We start from the raw sequence: 23,106 nt of genomic DNA, 5'->3' as shown, positions 1-23,106 counted from the left end.
TGGGGATGTTACCCATGTCAAACACCAAAATGTCTATGCTGTCAGGTGATAACTAAAGGAGCAAAAACCTTTACTTCCAAGACCACAAGAGAAACCTATATAATAAAACATACATTTGATTGTCATTCCACATATGTAGTCTATCTACTGGAATGCCCTTGTGGTGTCCAATATGTAGGTAGAACGATACAAGAAATGCATGCACGATTGAATAAACACCGACACAACATAAAAAGTGGCTATCCACTACATAGTGTATCAAGACATTACAATCATGTGCACAATAGGGACCCAAAAATGACACTTACCATTATAGACACTATAGATAGTAAAGATCCACAATCATTAAATAAACTCATCAAAAAAGAAAGCTATTGGATCTTCAAATTGGGTACACTAGCCCCAGAAGGACATAATGTAATGCTAGATAATGTCGCCAAACATTAATATGACAAGGTTTACCTGATAGAGCCATATTTGATTGTACGTATGTGAGCGTATATGTATATTTATGCATGTATGCATATATATGCTGAAGTGTTAAGTGCCCCTATATATGTGCATTTTATTATTGATTTATGTGCATCGGATAAATTGGGTTCAGAAAAGGAGAAGAAAAAGGAGAAAAAAGAGAAAAAGAAGAGAAAAGAAAAAAAAAAATAGGAAAAAATTTTTTACTAAAGAAATAATACTAAAAAGGTTTCCTAACTAAAAGATTTTAGTATCACTGTGACATCCATTAAGCCAAATGGGGGCAAAAAATCCTGATAATACATTTTTTCACTAAAAGTAGTCCTCATAGAAAATTATAAATGGTAAATTCTATTTTAATGAATTTAATCCCAACTATTTATTTATTTATTTATTTATTTATGAAATGGTTGTATAGATATCGATTTTTAGATGATAATGTCCCATGTGTTTTTTTATATGTTTTTTATAAGTTTTTATCCGACATTTAATCCATTATAAAAGTTTTAGGCTATGTCCGCACGTTGCTTTTTACCTGCTTTTTACCTGCTTTTTTGCTGCTTTTTCAACTGCAGCGTTTAATGGCAAAATGGTTGTGTTCTGCTTTTCAAGCAAAGTCTATGGGAATTTGGGTTTCTTGTCCGCACTATGCAGTTCAAACTGCAGCCTTTTTGTTGCAGAACTTTGGTCAAAAACTCAGCTTTGCAGTGCAAAACCCAAATGGCAAAAACAATTGTTTTTGCCATTTGGGTTTTGCACTGCAAAGCTGAGTTTTTGACCAAAGTTCTGCAACAAAAAGGCTGCAGTTTGAACTGCATAGTGCGGACAAGAAACCCAAATTCCCATAGACTTTGCTTGAAAAGCAGAACACAACCATTTTGCCATTAAACGCTGCAGTTGAAAAAGCAGCAAAAAAGCAGGTAAAAAGCAACGTGCGGACATAGCCTTAGCATTTAAAGGGTTAAATAACCTGATTGTATGACACACCCATGAGTCTCACTTGTGGGGTTGTTTTATTTTATCTATGAATTTAATGTGTGTGAAGTGCTCTTGTTACACCTGAGGATGGCAAGTGTATCTTGCTGAAACGCGTTGTGTTAATACAAGAGCTTTATGTTATTAATAATAAAGCCAAATTTCTTAAAAGATCAAAGACCAAAGATCTATTACTAGCGCTCACAAGGACCGGAATCTTTTTTCTATATGCCTACTCCCATAAGGGAATCCGGGTAGAGCTGCTGTGAGTAATAGAATCCATCAGATCATTTGAACTAACAGCGGGAGGACACAGGTGCGCACAGAGCTCCAGGATTCAAAAAGTCGGTCAATCTGAAGCCAGCAGCGGCAACAAACCTGGATCTACCCAGCAAAACAACGGATAACGCCAGCTGAGACAGTCCCTCATCCCCCAGAGGAATTATACATCTAACATCGGGGTTGTGCGAGGGCGCACAACCTAACCAGGTGAGAAATTCTATAATATAAATATACAGAAATCACTCCACGAGTGCTTCTCATATGCGCTATATTTTTTATCTCTACAGTGATCCGCCTACAGATAGTGGCCGCAACCAGGTACTGTACATCCACCTCCCATTCTAATCAATAGGAGGTGGATGTGGAGTACCCAGCCACAGCCGCTATCGGAGGACAGGGTGGCTCTGGAACTGAACATTTCCGGATGTCTGCTGCAGCTGCCGACTCAGAACATAATTGATCGTGGGGGTGCCAGGCATCAGACCCCAGCCAAACCAACATTGATGACTATCCTAAGAATAGGCCCTCAATATAAAAGTATTGGACAACCCCTATAATAGAGGAACAGAAACATGCAAAGAAAGAATCTAAGCCTGGAGCCTAAAGGCCGCTTTACACGCAACGACATCGCTAACAAGATGTCATTGGAGTCACGGAATTCGTGACACACATCCGGCCTCGTTAGCGACGTCGTTGTGTGTGACACATACGAGCGACCGCTAACGATGCAAAATACTCACCAAATCGTTGATTGTTGACACGTCGTCCATTTCCCAAATATCGTTGCTCATTTTGGACGCAGGTTGTTTGTCGTTCCTGAGGCAGCACACGCTATGTGTGACACCCCAGGAACGATGAACAACAGCGTTCCTGCATCCTCCGGCAACGAGGTAAGCGTGACTTTCATGCGGCTGCTCTCCGCCCCTCTGCTTCTATTGGACGCCTGCCGTGTGACATCGCTTTGATGCCGCACGAACCGCCCCTTTGAAAAGAGGCTGTTTGGCGGCCACAGCGACGTCGCTAGGAAGGTAAGTATTTGTGATGGGTACTAGCAATTTTGGCCGCCACGGGCAGCAATTTGCCCGTAACGCACAAACGACGGGGGCGGGTGTGAATATTAGCGACATCGCTAGCGATGTCGCAGCGTGTAAAGCCCCCTTAAGAATATAGGCTACAGAATTGTTACTTGTGGGGAACACAGGTAAGTAAAAAAACAGACAAATCAGGAGAGCTGAGATCCTCTTTACAGAGGACCTGTGACCAGATCAAAAGGGCAAACTTTTGCTTTTATTTTATTCCTGAGCTTCTGAGTATTTTGCTTTTTTCTTTTTTAAAAACCACCATATGACTTCAGAGATTTTGGATTTTTTATTTTTTCCCACCAAAGATGCTAATTCTTGTGGTCAAAGGGGCGTGTCTCACAGGGAAATTATGCAGAGCAGCCTAAAGACACACCCCTGAGGATCATGTGAACCACGCCCCCTAGGAAGACCATAAAAGTTAGCTCTAAATAAAAAGGTCTATACCTCTGGAACCGTATTGGGGAATTTAAAAAAGAAAGAAGCGAATTACTCAGCAGAGCAGCAGGAATACAATAAGAGGCAAAGTTGTCCACTTTTGATCTAGTAACAGGTCTTCTTTAAAATGAAGGGAATTAAGCGCAATGTTTAACCACTGATTAACATTTTTATGCACTTATATAGAGAAGGTTGTCAATCAATGATTAACACTGCTTTCTAGTCTATCAGGCCCAGAATCAGCAGCATATTAAATGCTTAAAACACAAATTATACAGGTTTTAAATTTGATTTAAAAACAAATAAAAGTGATTTTAAAGACGCAGTAACTTGATTGATCGGCGCTGTCCGCAGTTTGACAGTTCAGTGTGAGCCTCTGTCTATATAATTACCAATTCATTAGTAGTAATGTATTTAGCAGCCCCCCAGCTTTTGTGTCTCCTGCTACTTAGAAAATATGTCATTCATATTTATCAGGACTTTGGCCAAGTAGTAGTAATTATCTAAGGCATGGTTCACTTGTCGGGCAGATCTCAAAATTATTTATACTAATTTGAGCTTAATTACTCCATGATAAGATTGAAAACCTATATAAAAAAATAAAAATAAAAATCAAAGGCCTCATTATATTATATAATATCAGCATTATTTCCATATTTCAGCTACAGTGGCTGTAACAGTACAATAAAGTACATCAACTTGGCCTTTACGCTGTTCATCGGCTGCAGTTTTTGTGGGGGTGGGGGGTTAAAGCCTGTTTGACTCACCCTCATCGGGTTAAGCACTGAGTTTCTGCCCTTGCATCCAGTATTTGTTGTTACGGGTGACAGACAGTCTTGTGGTGTCTGGACATAGAAGGTCACAGTGTTTGGCTGTGCAGAATGCTCCCTGACTTTCCATTGTTCCTGCTGTCAGTATTCATTGGTATAGGTAGCTTTCCTGCTGGATTCATCCCTTCCCCTTTTGGACCCAGCTCTCCTTCCATCCAGCTACTGATCATCGGTATTCCCTTGGTACTTAAATACCCTTTCCTTCCTTGGACTTGTGCTGGTGATATCTTTCCGTTTCTTCAAGCCTTGGTTGCAAGCAGGTGGTTTGTTCTCCTCTGTGGTGTCCTTGTTGAAAACTCTGCTGAACTTCTACCTGAGTCATCTGTGGGTAAGTAGTTCATGCTTTCCCCTGTGTGTCCCCCTTGTGTCTGTCAGTGTTTAGTGGGGTTGATGAAGAGCTCAACCCATCCATTCCCCATCTAGGGACCATCACTAGGGAAACCTATGGTCAGGTATCCGGCTCGGCGCATAGGTACAGCACTTATCTAGAGTGGTGAGGGACCCCAGGGACCAGCAGTAGGTTTGGTCAGGGGTCATCATCTTCCCTTTCCCTAGACACAGGTTTTCCCTTCCCTTTTGCCATGCACTTGGTACCTCCCCTGTACCTAGCGTGACATCTGTACAGAGTTATGTTCAAAAGCTGCGCTGAGCGGTTCCACCAGTGCTGACTGCACGAGCCGCTCCACTCACTGATTGGCTGCAGCGCTGTTTACAAGTCGTCAACGCAACAGACACCGAGAGCAGTGGTTGAGACTCAGCACTTTGACTCAGGAAGGGGGGAGTAATGCACAGTTATTTTTTATATAAAAACTGGGCCTGGGGATGGGAGTTTTCCGAAGCTCCCTTAAAAATTCAAATATATTTTATAATGTACAAAATGAGCCAATTTATGCCCAAAATGCAAGCAATTAAAGGGATTTTCCACTTAATGATATCAATGGCCCACCTTAGAAAAGTGGCAGGAGAGACAAATAGCGCGAAATAGGGTCTGGAGTTTGACCAAAATAGGAAACGTGCTAATGATGCTGCTGCAGCAGCCCCACAGTGAATAGATGCTAGAGGACTGAAAGGAAGGGGTTAAACTATGCTGCCTTAGACAAGGAGACCTCGAAAGATAAGTTCTGGATAGTGATTTTTTTCCGACGCGTTTTGGACCAAAAAACTCCTCCTTCAGGACAATCACAAGTAAATATAATTAATCGTGATTGCCCTGAAGGAGGTTTTCTACTCCGAAACGCGTTGGCAAGTAAATCACTATCCAGGATTTATTTTGTATGGACTACTTGTTTACGACATTGCGGTTTAACCACTTCCTTACAATCCTCAAGCACCTAATGACCCATCTTTGGGAAAGGTCATCACTCTCGGATTGGCGAGACCTGACACCCAACAATCTCACCGGTCAGCTATTACCAACTCTGGAAGTGGCCAGATTTATGGAGCAGTACACGCCCTTCATTGTACATTCAGACGCTGATGGATCTGGTAATAGTTTTGCAGCAAGTAATCTGTTATTGATGACCTATCCTTAGGACAGGTCATCGAAATCATTCTGGTGGAAAAGCCCTTTCAGTAATGCCAGTGTCTGTAGGTGGCTGTCCTGCAGGAGTCATATATGGTGCACACTAAGGTGACCATGTACATAAATGTTCTCCAGTGGACACTGTGTATTGCAAGAGGGCATTCTGTAATGTGGAGTTCCATTTTTTATAAGGAAACCTTGCAAGAATTGTTCTAAGTAGGCACGGACTCAACTTTCAGTCACTACTGTTGCATTTCAATGGGTTAATATTAGAGATGAGCGAATTGATTTACAAGACCCTGGTCTACTGGCCATGTCATTATTTCACAGCCACTTGGCAGAAGCCCTGCAAGCCACCTCCTACCTACTGATATCTCTATTCATTCGACACCCTTGCTCTATATCATTGCTGTGGCGTGAAGCACACATGACGTCACACCAGATCAGCTAGAGCAATGTTCCCCAACTCCAGTCCTCAAGGCCCACCAACAGCTCATGTTTTTAGGATTTACTTAGTATTCCAACACTTGTGCAATACTAATGAAATCCTGAGAACATGCACTGCTGGTGGGCCTTGAGGACTGGAGCTGGTGACTCTGGGCTAAAGGAGCCAGGGATGTCCTAAGGAAATCCTGAAAACATGCACTATTGCTGGGCTTTGAGGACTAGAGTTGGGGAACTCTGGGCTAGCGGAGCCAGGGATGTCCTAAGGAAATCCTGAAATCATACACTGTTGGTGGGCTTTGAGGACTAGACTTGGGGAACTCTGGCCAAAGGAGTCAGGGATGTTGACTGGTATAAGGAAGTTCGCAAGGCTCCTGTCTATCTGGCACGAATACTGACCTTCCCTTTGGAACAGGCTCCTATTCATTTATTCACTCATCTCTACTTGCTATAATATGTAACATGTTTGCGTGCATAAGCATTACAAAAGAGTGGGAATTTATGTTCTCGGATGGAAACGGAACAAAAAATAGGCAAAATATTTATGCAAGAAATTCAGTAAATAGGAGAAGTCTTCATGGTAGTCTGGGCCGGATGGAGTAAAAAGCTAAAGTGAGCAACTACAGTCAGAAAAGACTTTATAAAAGTTGTCCCATAAATCCATCAATCATATACACATAGGATAGGTCATGTCTGACTTTTGGAAGTTCCACCATTCAGTAGATTGTTTTTTTTTCTATCACCTTCAAATTGTCTCTTCAGGGAGGAAGAAGATGAACTCTGGTGCCACCTATTGGAGGTAGCAATCCTAGAAGTCAAAGTGACCCTCCATCGAGTCTTGTCAAATTGGTGTTTCGGGATAGTTGTCCCTCGTCAGTGCAAAGTATTAGATCTGATCTGGCTGTATGAGAGGCTAAGAAGTAGTCAAAAGGGGAAAGCTATTTTCCTTACGGAGACTTACACACCATTCCAGCATGCCAGTGAGGAGACATTTCAGCTGCAATGCTCCTCTGGGAAATATTAAAATTGTCTCTTCAGGGAGGAAGGAGACGAACTCTGGTGCTACCTATTGGAGGTAGCAATCCTAGAAGTCATAGTGACTCTCCATATCAGAACCTTAATTTGCAGACACGGTATTTCGGGGTGATTGTTCCTCGTCACTGCAAAGTATGAGATCTAATCTGGCTGTATAAAGAATAGGATAGCTTCCACTTTGGATCAACTATAACAGAAAAGCATGAAATTCGACAGATTTGTACATTTAATACCTTGGGTTCCTGAAGTCGGGCAGAAGTTCATGTTGCAAGCTTGGGAAGTTGGTGGCTTCTGATGAGGCAAACATCCTACTGCGGGTCTACCTTGATGAAGGCACTGGACAAGTCGTATTTGCACTCCTCCACCACACGTAACCGTACACTGATGAGAATGGACATATGTTCTGGTTACATTCATTTTTATATATATATATGTTTTACTTATTTTATATACCATTTTGGCCCCACAAATTTTGAACCGTAGGAATAAAAGATTTACCGGCTGCCATGGATAAGTATTCCATACATAAACTGTATTGTAGGGCGAGTGTACGGGGCAGGGTTTGTTATTGCACGGCTGCTCCAGGGGTACGGTGACTTTTCTGACACTACGACATCTCCTCTGAGGAACGGTGACGAGTTTGCCATGGCTGTCTTGCTCTCCACATTTCAGTTCACGTTTCTTTACACCGGGACCACATGTGGCTGAACACTGTGCATATAGGAATGGAAAAATATCATTAACACAAAATATTAATTACCTGTCTCCTAAATCAGTATAGGATCTCCTTTTGCAAAAAGCTTATGGGGCAATAATTCAATACCCAAAAATGTAAAAAATTGTCGGCAAATATTTTAGTTGTCCAACAGACTCCTATCATATGTAACCTTACAACATGAATACAATTTTGTGTCTTTTTTTAATTAGGTTTTTCCCTTAAAGGACTTAACCACCTGGATTTTAAATGTATTTGCTTTCTATTGGTTCAGCAATGGATAATGACCCTTTCCTTGTTGGTAGCTCCTGGTTATGTCTTCTCAGATGCAGCCGGTTTATGACCACTCTGCTTCCCTTTAAATAGTCACTTTATCCTTCACCTGATGCCGGTAATAGATTCATTCTCTTCTGACCACCTTGGAGGGAGGAAGTTTCTAGTAGCTGCTGGAGTTCTGCTATTGGAGCCTTGTCATCTGCAGCCTAAGTGTTTGGCTGCCGCAGTGAAGCTTTGTTGGATATCCTTTTGTCTATGTCTCCCTGTCTGTCCTCCTTCCCCTGTGTATTTTTACAGTAGTGGTGACATGTAGCGTTACTTACCGGCCTTGGCACTATAAAGAGTGAGTGGAGGGACAGTTAGGGACTAGGCACGTGATGGTGATAAGGAGAAGGACTCATATAGGGACGTTAGGGCAGCTCAGGGGCCAGACACAGGTTAGTGTCAGAAGATTTCCAATCCCCCACCCCCTATCGTTCAGGGTCTTCTACTTCTTTTCCATCTTCATTGAAACCCGGGTGTTACGCTGTCCACCACACATCTGCTAGTCCATGAGTGACCAAATGTTAGGTAACTAACTGAAGCCATGCCCTCTTAGTCAATATGTGGCTCCCAAATATATTTTGGCCTTCTGCACCGTGGGCATAGGGGGGAAGTGCCTGCTGCAGCCAGTTGTTTTACAGCTGCACACATGTCCCAAAACTGTACAATTTACATATTGTCAGTAGATCATCCCTTGAAGATGTGCTGACAAAAGCTAAAAAAAATATCAGGCAGTATAAACAAACTTATTAGCCAACTATGTGATTGGCAAGTGTAAAATGGCCGTTAAACACCAAACAATCAATTTCATAAATAGTTGAACCATACCATTGTATAGACATAAATAAATCCCCCCTGGGATTTGCTGTGCTGGGGCTGGTGCGGCGGGCTGTGCTGGGACATGTGCGGTGGGCTATGCTGGGGCCTGCATGGTGGGTTGTGCTGGGGCCGCTGCGGCGTGCTGTGCTGAGGCCGCTGCGGCGGGCTGTACTGGGGTCGGTGCGGCGGGCTTTGTTTAGGCTGATGCAGCAGGCTGTGCTGGGGCCGGTGCGGCAGGCTGTGCTGGAGCAGCTGCGGCAGGCTGTGCTAGGGCCAGTGCGGCGGGCTGTTCTGGAGCCAATGGGGTGGGCTGTGCTGGGACCGGTGCAGCAGGCTGTGTTGGAGCCGCTATGCTGGGGGCGGTGCGGCTGGCGGCCAGTAAGGCAAGAACATCCTGAAAATGGGGTTCAAATAATTGCACCCGAAGGCAGCACATGCACAGATGGAGCTCTCGGCTTAAGATCTCATCTGCACACGCACCACCTCCGGCCCATTGATCTCTCAGCAGCGAACTTAAGGAAAATCGCGTGCTGATGAGATCTTGGCTTGTCATTGAGTCGATAGCTCAATCTGCGTACTTGCCATATCCGGGTGCCATTTCTTTAAAGCCTGCACTGCCTGGAGCTTCTGGAAGTTGCCTACCTCACAGCATCTGGGACAACCGCCACCCACACCACCTTCAGCACCGCTTCTGCCTCCTGTGACCCCGCTCCACCACTGCTGTCACCCCCTGGTAAGAGACCATTGGATTGTAAGATGGATCCCTTTTTTTATAACCTTTTTTTTCTCTAAATTTGGGGTGCGTCTTATAATCCAGTGCGTCTTATAAAACGAAAAATACGGTACGTATCTCTGGAACCGTAGGTCGGATTTCCAAAAAGCAAAAACCTGCACACTCAGGGGAGCAACGAGAATAAAATAAGATAGAACTCTGGCTACTTTTAACGTCGGGACTGGTCCACTTTAAGGCTAAGACCAAACTGGATTTTTTTTAGTTTTTCAATGTTTCTTTATTTTACTTTAGATAAAAGGAGCTAGCTTAAATATTTTGCCTTTCTGCTACTTTTAATGGTCCTCGTAATTTACATGCATCCATGGTCGAAATGGCGACAATAAAAGCAAAACAAGATTTTCTAATGTATTTAATAGATTTCATGCAGGTTACCTCGGTCCATGCAGATATCACCCACTGCAATTTGTCATTCTTCTGGCAGCGTGCTAATATACAATTCTCGGTGGACTCTGGCTTTGAGCTGGCTGAGCATAGGTTTTCTGGAAGTATTTTATATTTCTCCGAGTTGACACTTTTGCAATAAACTTCTCGTTTCTTAATTCCCTTTCCACAAGATCGGGAGCACTGGAATAGATGAAGAATGCAAGCTGTCAGACATTAAGATGCATAGCTTATGGAGAAAGATTACATGAACATGATCTTAGCAGGGCTTATTTACACGGATATATACCAGAGGTGAACACCTTAGGTCTTCAGGGTCACTGTGAAGCCAAGTCCAAATTTTTCTAAGCCTAATAACAACGCAAATATATCTAAACATCGAGGGTGTCAGTCATCAGAGCAGACAGCTTGGCTGATGCTCCTCAACTTAACGAGTGACAGCTATAAGACCTGGCTTATTACAAGGCCTTGGAGACAAACGTTTGTGTGACCACAGAGAACAATACTAATTCAGCTAAATTTACTATCTAAGAACGTTTTTTGATTAGTGCTTTTATTGGGCCAGGATGTATCCTCTGTGTTATTAATCAAGTATATGGCACCCATTAAAGGAACACTAAACTTAGAAAAGGAAGGAAATACAAAGGCACTCACTGTTGGTTGACCTACAACATTTTCTGCTCAATCTTTCTCCATCAAACAATATTGAACAGTGGTCCGCATGTTGGCCTACAGCATTTTCTGTCTAATCTTTCTCCGTCAAACAATATTAAATAATGGTCCGCATGATGGCCTACAGCATTTTCTGCCTAATCTTTATCCATCAAACAATATTGAACAATGGTCCGCATGTTGGCCTACAATATTTTCTGCCCAATCTTTCTCCATCAAACAATATTGAACAATGGTCCACATGTTGGCCTACAACATTTTCTACCCAATCTTTATCCATTAAACAATATTGAACAATGATCCTCATGCTGACCTACAACATTTTCTACCCAATCTTTCTCCACCAAACAACATTGAACAATGGTCCACATGTTGGCCTACAACATTTTCTGCTCAATCTTTCTCCATCAACCAATATTGAACAATGATCTGCATGTTAGCCTACAGTATTTTCTGCCTAATCTTTCTCCGTCAAACAATATTAAACAATGGTCCGCATGATGGCCTACAGCATGTTCTGCCTAATCTTTCTCCATCAAAAAAATATTGAACAATGGTCTGCATGTTGGCCTACAGCATTTTCTGCCTAATCTTTCTCCATCAAACAATATTGAACAATGGTCCACATTTTGGCCTACATTTTGTGCCCAGTTTTTCTCCATAAAACAATATTGAACAATGGTCCACATGTTGGTCTACATTTTATGCCTAATCTTTCTCCACCAAACAATATTAAACAATTGTCCACATGTTGGCCTACAACATTTTGTGCCCAGTCTTTCTCCATCAAACAATATTGAACAATGGTCCAAATGTTGGCCTACAGCATTTTCTGCTTAATCTTTCCCCATCAAACAATATTAAACAACTGTCCACATGTTGGCCTACAACATTTTCTGCCTAATCTTTATCTATCAAACAATATTGAATATTCGTCCACATGTTGGCCTACAACATTTTCTGCCTAATCTTTCTCCATCAAACAATATTGAACAACCATCCACAAGATAAATGTATGATGATTAGGGGTTTGTCCTCACTGATCTAGAGAACAGGTCTAAATAGAGCAGTAGTGAGCATGTGCGTCCACCACTCCAATAGTCATTGAAAGGAGAGGTGGTCACACATGCTCACTACTGTTCTATTAATGTGGAAGTCTTTCGGAACCCTGTTGTCACAATCGGTGTAGATCCCAGTAAGTAGATCACTAGAGAGCATACATTTAATGAATAAGTGATGGTTATTGACTATTGAATTTAAACAGCCAGACATTTGCTGAGGAAAATGGTTGCCTCATCTTAAAGAGGAGAAGTTACAGGTTTAAAGTTGCCATTTTTAACCCTTATTTTATTCTCACTGATCTCCTGATTATACTATTTTTTATTTTTTAAAAATCCATCATTAGGTTCTAGAAATGAGTTTTTGTATGAAGTGCTAATTGGTATGGTCTTTACTAAGGGGGTGTGTCTCAAAGGACCCTCAGGGGCGTGTCTTTATATTAATTTACATAAAGACTATAAAACAGCTCTGAATATAAAGGCTCATATCTCTGAAACCATATGGCGGATTTAAAAAAAATAAAAATGGGACACTCAGGGGAGCAGCGGGAATAAAATAAGAGCCAAAACTTCCAACATTTGACTTCGTGATAGATCCTCTTTAAAAACATGATATGGCATAAATCCCACCAATGAGATCAACATCCAAAGGACAGGACCCTATTGCATGTCCAGAATAAAGAGCTGGCAGCGTAAACGTGGATCTTTGATTCATTAGTACACAAGTAATATATACACTGTACAAATCGGTGGAGAGAACTGCTCTTACATGGCTACCTCTCCAAAATCTGTAGTGTGTAATGGTCCTGTTCTCAAAATAGATGCGGATCCCAGAGGTGGTTACGGTATATCCAATAACCTTTAATCTCCTGCTGATCAGTTACCATATTCAGTTGGTGGCTGATTGACGACACATCCTCATGGGTGGAGCTTAGACATATATTATTCTACTATACACAGTGCAAAGGGGGGAGGCTCCTGCTTCAGCCAGCTGTCTTACAGTCACACACAAACAGTAAAGAGGATGAGGAAAGTGACTGAGCTCCTGAGATATATCATGAAGATTTATTTTATATATATTTTCGTTTTTAATTGCAAAATGAGACAAAACAGGAACAAAGAAAAGAGGGAGAATAAAGGAGAAATGGCTAGAATATTTTTTTTCCCGTGGATTTTTTAGCCATGGCAAGTTCTTTCCACATTGAATTTGGTGATAAAATACTTTCCTAAATAACAGGAAAATGGTTTTTAGATTATAATTTTCTTTACTATCTAGACCCAAAAGCAATATTTCAGGTGTAGATGACCAAATTGGATTTTAGAGCCAATTCCACATATAATCTGTTAATGGGAGGAGGGGTGCTCTTTATATTCTCTTTATTGGTTAAAAAAAACAAAGATTATATTGAATTAGCATATCCCTGGGTAGGGAATTGTTTGCTTACATTTATCTAATTCAAAGAATAAGAATTAATGGCAATAAGATTGGGACTATGGGATTCTGTAGCAGAAGCCCAACTGTGGATATTTGATCCTACCTGAGACCATGGTCCAGTGCTCCATTCTGCTGGACAATCCTGTGTGTTACATTGCTGGACTTGGATGGGAGTACTCACTGGGCAGTTGGAGTGTCCAACCATTTCCTCACCCTGCGTAGCCTTTTTTTGGAGGCACTGAATGGTCCTGGTCTGTTGTCCACCAGCACAAGAAGCACTGCAAGGACTCCACTGGCCAGCTGACCAACTATAAAAAAAAACAAACAATAAAAATATAGATAGACAGACAGATGTTATGATTGAACCCTAGCACTCTCTTGGTGATAAACAAACCAGAAATCTACAGGTCCCAAAACAGACTAGTACTTGCCCTAGACCTGACCCTGACTTGTCCCTGCCTAAAAGCGAAGGTCGGCACTCTAAGATCATTCGATGACGCCTTCATTCGTCGACGGCTGAACCTGTCTCTCCTTAACTGCACCCTATGCTATAAACCAAACGTAACACAAAAATAACAATAAACATAAATGAAGAGCACACAGCTAGAGGGTGAGACACAGCGCTAGGAACATGCAAACACAGTCATACAGGAACAATGGAATACACAAAACCAAAAAGAATGACAGAACACATACAAACCCTCCCAAGCCTAAGCAAAACAAAACAGGAGGTAACTGGGAAGGGTTTCACACAAACAAACTGTAGCAAATAGCAATATATCAATAAGAAAACCTTAACAGAGGCACTAGGACTCCAAACAATCACCCATCCGAAATATATCCAGCACTGAGGCATGTGATAGTAAGTATAAATAGCCCCTCCCAAAATGTGATTGACTAAACCAAACGAGAAAGTGCATTCATCTGAATAAAAGTGAAACAGGAAGTCAGAGAAAAAGAAAGAAAAGAAATCCTTCAGCAGCTGGACCAACACAAAAAAACGCTGTGGTCCAACCCAGAAGGAAACCGACCAACAATTAGAGATCACCTGTATGAATCCCAGAGTGGATCCATGATAGAGAGATAGATATAGAGATAAATAGATAGATAGGTAGATAGATTGATTTCAGTTTTCCACGTTTCCATCATTAAAGGCTACTTACTAGGCTGGGCATGCTTGGCTATTGCACAATTTAGGCTCCAGGACAGGTTTGCTCAACAAGCCGCACATGCTGGAATTAACTTGAGTTCGAAGTTCTTGTAAACACACAAATTTCACATTCACTTGACCTGTAAAATACAGAAAATATAATGATATACTAAATATTCATAGTCTATATGCACACAGAGTTTTTCTAGGAGTTTTTTGGAACAGAAAACAGGGGTGGACATATCATTGGTACAACTTGTGCAACCTAACAGGGGCCCAAAAGCCATGTCTACCTCCAAAGCAGATGTAATTGGACATTATTATGAGTTATTGGACTGAAAAGGGGCCATATAGTGTCCTTGCACACAGAGTCCCACTTTTGTCTGTGTCCAGAAGTTTTCGAAAGCCCCTGTTAGGAGTCACCAAGGTGTTTGGTTAATGGGCAGATGGCCTTGGGTTTATTTTTTGTATTGTGATATAATTTGTCAGCTTTGTATATGATAATAAAGTGGACTGTGGTCAGTTTTTAACCTAATCTTTCTTCCAGAAAAATAGCCCTTTGTATGCAATATTAGTCCACTTTAAAAAAAAAAAAAAACAACATCATTCTGGGTACAGGAGGCCTCATGAGATCTCCATTATTCGTCGGGCAAAAATGACAGAGGTATAACGTGCTGTTTAGCCCCTTAAGGTATTTGAGTCCTGGAGCAATTGCTACCTCTGCTCCCCTTATAGCTAAGCCTACACCCCCGTCCAAAATATTCCATGATAAGCACTGCGTAAAAATTTTGGCTTACCCCCACCACATGTCACAGAGCATTCTGTATACATAGGGATCCAGGAGAAAGTTGTTTTCTGCCCCGGTGTTTCTTCATTGGCAGAAAAGGGTAATGTATATTCCCAGGCAAATCCTCCATTCTTTCCTTGATAAAGAACCTAGAACAAATGAAAAAAAGAAAACTTAAAAACGGGGCTCCTATATAATCCTTACAGTAACAAATATATATCGGTACTTTTTGCACAAATGGGCACTTGTTATTGAAAAACTAAATTTTGGTCTATAGTCTTCCACTTTTTTAAACCGATTTGAGCTTTTTATATTATCCACCTTAGGATACTTATTATAGGTCATTATTGTGCTCAGTGGGACACTCTGAGTCCCCCAAAAAATAACAGAAAAAGCCCAGGAGAGAAGTCTGTTGGGCGTCTCCCACTGACTTCTCCCACCTGGTGAGGCTTAATTAACAGGTTTCTCCTATACATAAACAGGGAGAGACCTGTCAATCAGGTCGATTTAGGCAAGAAAATGCCAGAAATAGAACCTCAATGGACTCTTCTTCCCGAGCCAAATCTTGTTTTAAAAATTATGTTTTCCTAGAGTTTTTGGTAACGGGGAAGTGTCTGTGTCTCACAATGAACAAAATGTGGGCAGACTGATACTCGTTCTAGTATCGTAATTGTTGCCTGAAAGGTGGAAGACTCTGTTGCCGATTTTGCGTTGGGGCAGGAACCGAAAACTAGACATTGTGAAATGAAAAATGACAACCACTATCATGGTCAAAGTTTGTCGTGGCTTCTTTATTTTATGGGAAGGAAGGAAAAGAACAATCAAAAGTACAACAGTTAAACAAAAAAAAACAGCTGTAATGGGGAGAAAACACCATACTGTATTGCCCAAACAAACTTTCTCAAGCATAACAGTTTACGTTGCCTCTTTTATCATTCAGAAGTGCCTAGAATCAATGAACTGGTCTTGTAGTAGAGTTGATGTGAATCGACTCGCAGGACCCGGTCAAGGATGCACATCAGTAATGGTTGTTGCTGGACGGGAGCCCTGAGAACCGCCACTTACTAGAGTTGAGCGCGGTTCGTGGTTCGTGGTTCTCCAGTTCTAGGCTCGAGTGATTTTGGGGCATGTTCTAGATCGAACTAGAACTCGAGCTTTTTTGCAAAACGGTTCTAGCAGCAAAAAAACAGCTAAATCCTAGCTTGGTTTCTGCTGTAATAGTGTAAGTCACTCTGTGAATCACACTATTATGACATTTCAGTGTATAGTGTGCGTGAACAGCGCCTTCAGATCACTGCTGTTTCTATAATGGCGATCGCCATTTTTTTTTTTTTTTTTTTTCTTGTCTTCCTTCCCTAAGCGCGCGCGTCTTGTGGGGCGGGCCAGCATGTCAGCCAATCCCAGACACACACACAGCTAAGTGGACTTTTAGCCAGAGAAGCAACGGCATGTGTGATAGGATCTGCATGTCACATGTCCCTGCATTATAAAAACGGACATTTTCCTCCAGGACGCCATTATCTGCCTTCTGCGTCTTTGGTGTCAGACATCAGTGTCGCAGCTCCGTCCTCCTGAGTCCTATCGCCGATACAGCTGTATGCGCTGCATACACAGCGTTAGACAGCTTAGGGAGAGCACTTTCTAGCAGTCCTTTTAAGGGCTCGTACCGGCAGGGTCAGAGCCATAGGTGACAGGTCCTGAAAACAGAGACAGCGTCTGTGTAGCCAAGGTCAGGGATTTCCTCCCTGCATTTCCCTATTAGGAGGGAATAGAAAGGCAGGCTTCCATTCCTCTACCCAGAGCCCCACAATCCTGCCACTGTACCCTCCTGTCCTCTGCACACTCCAACTCATTATAACTAAGCCATTATACTAGCAAACACTCAGTGTACCTAGTGGCATCCTAAACGTGGCTATTGGACTTTGCTATAGTCCCACTAGTGCAAAGACATTTGCAGAGCACGTCTGCCTGCATTGCAGACTCCAACTCTTTTTAACTAAGCCATTATACTAGCAAACAGTCAGTGTACCTAGTGGCATCCTAAACGTGGCTATTGGACTTTGCTATAGTCCCACTAGTGCAAAGACATTTGCAGAGCACGTCTGCCTGCATTGCAGACTCCAACTCTTTTTAACTAAGCCATTATACTAGCAAACAGTCAGTGTACCTAGTGGCATCCTAAACGTGGCTATTGGACTTTTGTCTATTCACACTATTGTAAAGATATTTGCAGCACGTCTGCCTGCATTGCACACTCCAACTTTTTTAAACTAAGCCATTATACTAGCAAACAGTCAGTGTACCTAGTGGCATCCTAAACGTGGCTATTGTACTTTTGTCTATTCACACTATTGGAACGATATTTGCAGCACCTCTGCCTGCATTGCACACTCCAACTTTTTTAAACTAAGCCATTATACTAGCAAACAGTCAGTGTACCTAGTGGCATCCTAAACGTGGCTATTGGACTTTTGTCTATTCACACTATTGTAAAGATATTTGCAGCACGTCTGCCTGCATTGCACACTCCACCTTTTTTTAACTCAGCCATTATACTAGCAAACACTCACTGTACCTAGTGGCATCCTAAACGTGGCTATTGGACTTCTGTATAGTCCCACTAGTGCAAATCTATGTGCAGCACCTCTGCATGACAACCTCCTGCTCTGTTTTTAATGAGCTATAATGATAGCAAAAAATACTGCCATTTAGTGGCATCATAGAACTGGCTGTTGTATTCCATTAGTGCCCCACTGGTGACAAGCTATTTATAGCACCTCTACATGACACCCTCATGCACATTTTGCTACGCTAATGTTATAGCAAACTCATGGAATTCATTGCTGCATTTGATAATTCGGAGGGATAGAAAGTCAGGCTTCCTTTAGCTTTTCCTTCTGTTCATAGACAGCATCTCCAAGACAAATTTCCCCTCCACGTCTAAGTGTGGAGAGGCAGCTAGTGCGCATGCGTGTGCCGATTTACCCCAGCTGCAGCCTAACTACAGTGTTTCGCCTAGTGAGTATGCTCAGCCTGACTGTGCCATTCCTGACGCTAAGTCTTCATTTCGGGCTACAGCGCATGCTCCCACACTAAGTGTGAAAAGCCTCTTTGCACAGGTGCTTGCATTCCGTGCCGGGTCTAAGTCCTGTTTTGTGCCTAGACACCATGCTAAAGCTGATAGTCTTTTTTCAGAGACTGTATTTCATGCTACTGAGCATGCTCAGGAACTTACTGCATCAGAGACTAGGTACGGTAATGAACTCTTGGGCCCTGCCCCTGATGTGGGGGTCCCATATAGACCACAGGGCATCAGCTGTCCTCCCAAATGGCTTGCAGAGGCCCACCCCTATGACTTGTCACCGCATTATTGATGGTCAGACGATGACTGGTGAGGTGTTTGGGTCATGGCAGCCATGAGGTCATCATTGAAGTTGCGGTTCAAATAGGACGCTAGTTATGCCACTCATGACGTGTCACTTTACTTTTGTCTCCAGGAGGTGCATTGTGGTTCACCCTGGTTTAGGGCGGACCCAGGTTATAAAAGGGGCTGGAGCCAACAAGGAGGTGCGCAGTCTTCTATTATGCTACGAAAGAGCACACCTCCATGTGTTGAACCCATTGCGGCTTTAGGCCAGAGGTAGGCAGGGATAGGGTGGTGGATGCAGGCCACCACCACAGTTGGTAACGCAGAACGGTTAAGACCAGCTCCTGTCCTACCAGTCCTGCTTGTGCAGCCCAGGGCATTAACAGGCCTGCTGCTGCTGATGCGCCTGCTGTCCACAGGTGTGGCCCCTACGCACACGGTCAGCGTACTCAATGGCCCCTGTGTGGTTAACAGGGAGTTCCTGGGCTGGGTGGGCATGTGGACCCTGTGACGCTAACAGGGCTCCCAGTCTCCAGATCCGAATGGCGTCTAACTCGGTTCAGGATACTATTAGTTTCATAGCCACACAGCTCTGTATCCTCCACCAAACCTTCCAGTTGCCAAACTCTCCTTTTCCAACTGGGAGCACGGTGCACACTGACTGCTGATGGGGATATATACCTTTCTCTTTCTTTTCTTATTAATTTACGTTATATAGCGGTAACATAGTATATACCACTTTATCCAAATCTGCCAGTCACACTGTAACAGATGGTGTTTCTTCAGCAAATGTTACTGTTGCTTAACCACCAAATCCACGGACCAAAACTTATTTCCCCTTTCCAACACACCTGTTCCCCTTTCCACCAGCATCTGTCCTTTTTCAACTCATTTTGGGATATGACCAAAAGTGCAACTGTGCAGGGACACCGTACTCAACGCCATCTCAGCACAGCAGCCAGCCCTCGGTCCCTCAGATGTGGACAAGTAAAAGACCATTTCCTCCTATCCATGACAAAGCGTTGAGATTCACTCTGTGCAGCACTGGTGTTTAGTGGGAAAGTAGATCTAAGATTGCGTACCACATTCTGCAGATACTCCTGTATACGTGCGTCCATTTCTATGGCACAAATTATTTTGCAAAATTTTGTCTTGTACCGGGGATGTAACAGTGTGGCAACCCAGTATTCTGGATTACTTTGAATTCGTACAATCCGAGGGTCATGTTGTAGGTAGTGCAGCAAGAAGGCGCTCATGTGTCTTGTGCATCCAGGAGGACCAAGTCCTTGGTGTGTTGGTGGCAGAGAGGTGAGAATCGTGCCTCCTTCCTCTGCCCTCTACCCACAACCTCGCACAACCGAAATGTGAGCAAGCTCTCACTCATCTGCTGAGTCTTCAATGCCCATCGCAAGTTCGTCCTCCATTTTGTTCATTGGCTCCTGCACCTTCCTCAACACTTTTTGCTGATACTATGCACCCTTGTTAATCACTCTCCCTCACCATGACTGCCGCCTAGGTGCCGCTGACCATCTGGACCTCGTAGATCTTGTTATCCCTTCCGCATATGACTCCTCCTGTACTTCCTCCCCTTCCTCTTGTCCCAACACCTGACTCCGAATAATAATTACAGTGCGCTCCATCATGTAGATGACCAGAATTGTCACGCTGAGAATGACATTGCCAGTGCTAAACATCTTCGTCGACATTTGTAAACTGTGTAGCAGGGTGCATAGGTCCTTGATCTGACACCACTCCAGCAGCGTGATCTGCACCACCTCTGGATCACTTTATCCCAGGCTATATGTCATACCGTATTTCAGCAGGGCTCTGCGGTGCTGCCACAAATGCTGCAACATGTGCAGATTCAAATTCCTGCGTGTGGGCACATCGCATTTCAGGCGTTTACCCAGCAGACCTAAAGACTTCTGTTGCGACGAAAGTTGTTGAGCTGCTGTGTGCGCACGATGGAAGTGAGCACATAGCGAGCGTGCCCGCTGCACAAGGCCATGTAGGCCGTGATGGTGTTTTAAAAATTGATGGAGAATTAGGTTCAACACGTGAGCCATACAAGGCACGTGTGTCACATTGCCATGCTGATGGCCCGCAGCCAGGTTTGCATCATTGCCGCACACGGCTGTTAAGTCACCAACAGAGTCCGCTCCGTCAATTTGTACTCCGGTCGCCAGGTGACAACGTGTTCCTTTCATGAATAGTGCTGATGATGGGAGAGGAGTCGATGCCAGCGGCGCAGGTGGACGCAGGTTATGCTCACACACTGGGCTGCATTACCTTGACAGATGCAGAATCTCTGGCTGAATGTAGCTGGTGGGTATCTCACAGATGAAATACCATCATTCAGCTACAACCAATGGGAAGACACCACACCCTTTTTTATGCCCATCCTGTCTTTTGACCACTGCCAGACATAGCTATGAACCTCTGGTTAATTTTACCCCCAGTTCAGTTTTATGATTTTGTGTGCTTGTTACCTGACTACTTTTCCTGCTTGCTGTTTATGTACCTTGTTGGCCGATCCGCATTTCACCTCTGCTTGTTTTCTGATTAAGTCCTGCCCGTCCCATTCTGTTCCTGTTCCTCAATTAATGTTTTGACCCTGCCTGACTACTATTCTCTGGAACTGCAGCCTTCCACAGGTATTAATCACCTTGGGCCCTGTGTAATTCCTAATCCCTGTATAGGGGTTAAAGGGTTTCAGGGTTCTAGGGGTCCTACTTGGTGAGTGGCTTCCCTCTAGCCTATCATTAACAGCCCATCTGAGTGTGTGGATCAAGGAAGGCGTTACACCGTGCTCTCTGCAGAAGGCCATGTGGGCCAGGATAGTGCTTTAAAAATTGCTTGACAACCAGGTTCAACACGTGAACCACACAAGCCATGTGTGTCACATTGTCACAGCGAAGGGCCGCACCCATGTTTGCATCATTGTCGCACCCGGCCTTCCCTGGCTGCTGGTTCAGTGGAGACAACCATTGATCAAACTCGGTCTCCAGAGCTAACCGTCCACAACTTCTCAGCGGTGTGACTCACATTTCCCATACATTTCAAAGTAAACCTTTGACCGCCTGATGGCATTGAGCTCTGCTGCCAGCATAGTAAGGAGGTGTGTGGTATTCCTTGTGCGCAGTTACAAGGAAGGGTGGCCTGACCACACAGGGTTTGCGCCAAGGTGGAGGACCCACACGAGGTTGAAGAGGCAGAAGCAGTGTATTAACTTCTACATACAGAAGAAGGATTGAAACAACTCGTGGGGATGGCAAGACTTGGACAGCAGACCCTTCTCCATCTCTCACCATAGTTTGCCAGTGCCCAGTCAGTGACATGTAATGACCCTGTCTATGCTTACTGGTCCAAGTATCTGTGTTGATATGCACCCTGTCGCACACAGAGTTGCTCAAGGAAGTGGTGATGTTGTGTGCGACATGCTGGTGTAGCGCGGGCATGCTGTTCTTGGAGAAGCAGTGGTGATTGGGCATCTTGTACTGGATCACAGCGACAGACATAAGGTCTCTAAAATCCTGTGTGTCCACTAGGCGGGAAGGCAGCATTTCGATAGCCAACAGCTTACAGAGGGATAGAGTCAACCTCTTAGCTTTGTCATGGGTCGCAGGAAGTGGCCTTTTATTTGACCACATCTGAGGGACAGAGATCTGGCTGCTGTGTGTAGACGGTGTTGAGTAGGGTGTCCCTGGAAAAATGCAGGTTTGTGAGGAAAGTGCAGGCGGAGACATGATGTTGCCTTCATCCAACGTTGGTGCTATCAATGTCTGAGAGAGCTGTACACACGTACTTGTTTCCCCTTCCAAACCAACTGACGACCTACCAAGCAAACTGCCTGTTGCGGTTACAGTGGTGGAAGTTGTGGGTGGAAAAACAGGTGTGACAGCTGTCCCCACAGTCCTAGAAGATGACGAGCGCGCGGATGCACTGGAAGGGGCAGGCGGTGGATGGTTCGCTCCGCTAGGCCGCATTGCAGCACGGTGAGCTTCCCACCGGGCCATATGATATTTATTCATGTGACGATTCATGGAAGAAGTTGTCAAACTGCTGAGGTTTTGACCTCTACTAAGAGAACCATGACAAATTTTACAGATCACATAATTTGGGCGATCTTTTTCTATGTCAAAAAAGGACCAGGCTAGGCAAGGCTTAGAGGCCATGCGACCTGTTGATCCACCCCGAATAATGCTCAGAGGCAGAGTGGTGGCTGAGGATGCAGTTGTAGACGTGCTACCAGTGCTCCGACTCTGTCCAGGAAGGCGCAAGGTAACTTCGTCGTCGGTTGCATCCTCCTCCACCGCCTCTGTTGACCTCCTCGAGTGTCTGACTGTGGGTTGACAGTAGGTGGGATCTAGAACTTCATCATCAATTGTTGTGTTTGCACTCCCCTCCCCCTCAGACCAAGCCTCTTCTTGCCCTGACCGAATATTTCAGTTGTCATCCCAATCGGGTATCTGCGTCTCATCTTCATCAGTATGATCCTCATTGTCTATAACCACAGGTGTTGGAAAGGCAGCATT

General features: G+C 43.7%; 1 protein-coding gene across 1 annotated transcript in view; it reads right to left on the bottom strand.

Annotated features, from left to right (window-relative positions):
- ADAMTS18 (ADAM metallopeptidase with thrombospondin type 1 motif 18) overlaps window positions 1-23,106 on the bottom strand; it is a 157,924-nt gene that overhangs the window by 6,629 nt on the left and 128,189 nt on the right. The window contains exons 17-22 of the mRNA XM_075326940.1: window positions 15,215-15,353; window positions 14,431-14,557; window positions 13,371-13,575; window positions 10,094-10,285; window positions 7,575-7,787; window positions 7,310-7,457 (exon numbers count right to left, since the gene is read on the bottom strand). Coding sequence (XP_075183055.1) covers window positions 7,310-7,457; window positions 7,575-7,787; window positions 10,094-10,285; window positions 13,371-13,575; window positions 14,431-14,557; window positions 15,215-15,353 — 1,024 coding nt within the window. The remainder of the gene's footprint in view (window positions 1-7,309; window positions 7,458-7,574; window positions 7,788-10,093; window positions 10,286-13,370; window positions 13,576-14,430; window positions 14,558-15,214; window positions 15,354-23,106) is intronic.

This window comes from Anomaloglossus baeobatrachus, chromosome 10 (assembly GCF_048569485.1).
Source record: "Anomaloglossus baeobatrachus isolate aAnoBae1 chromosome 10, aAnoBae1.hap1, whole genome shotgun sequence".
Lineage (NCBI taxonomy): Eukaryota > Metazoa > Chordata > Amphibia > Anura > Aromobatidae > Anomaloglossus > Anomaloglossus baeobatrachus.
This window is presented reverse-complemented; position numbering and strand designations above follow the sequence as displayed.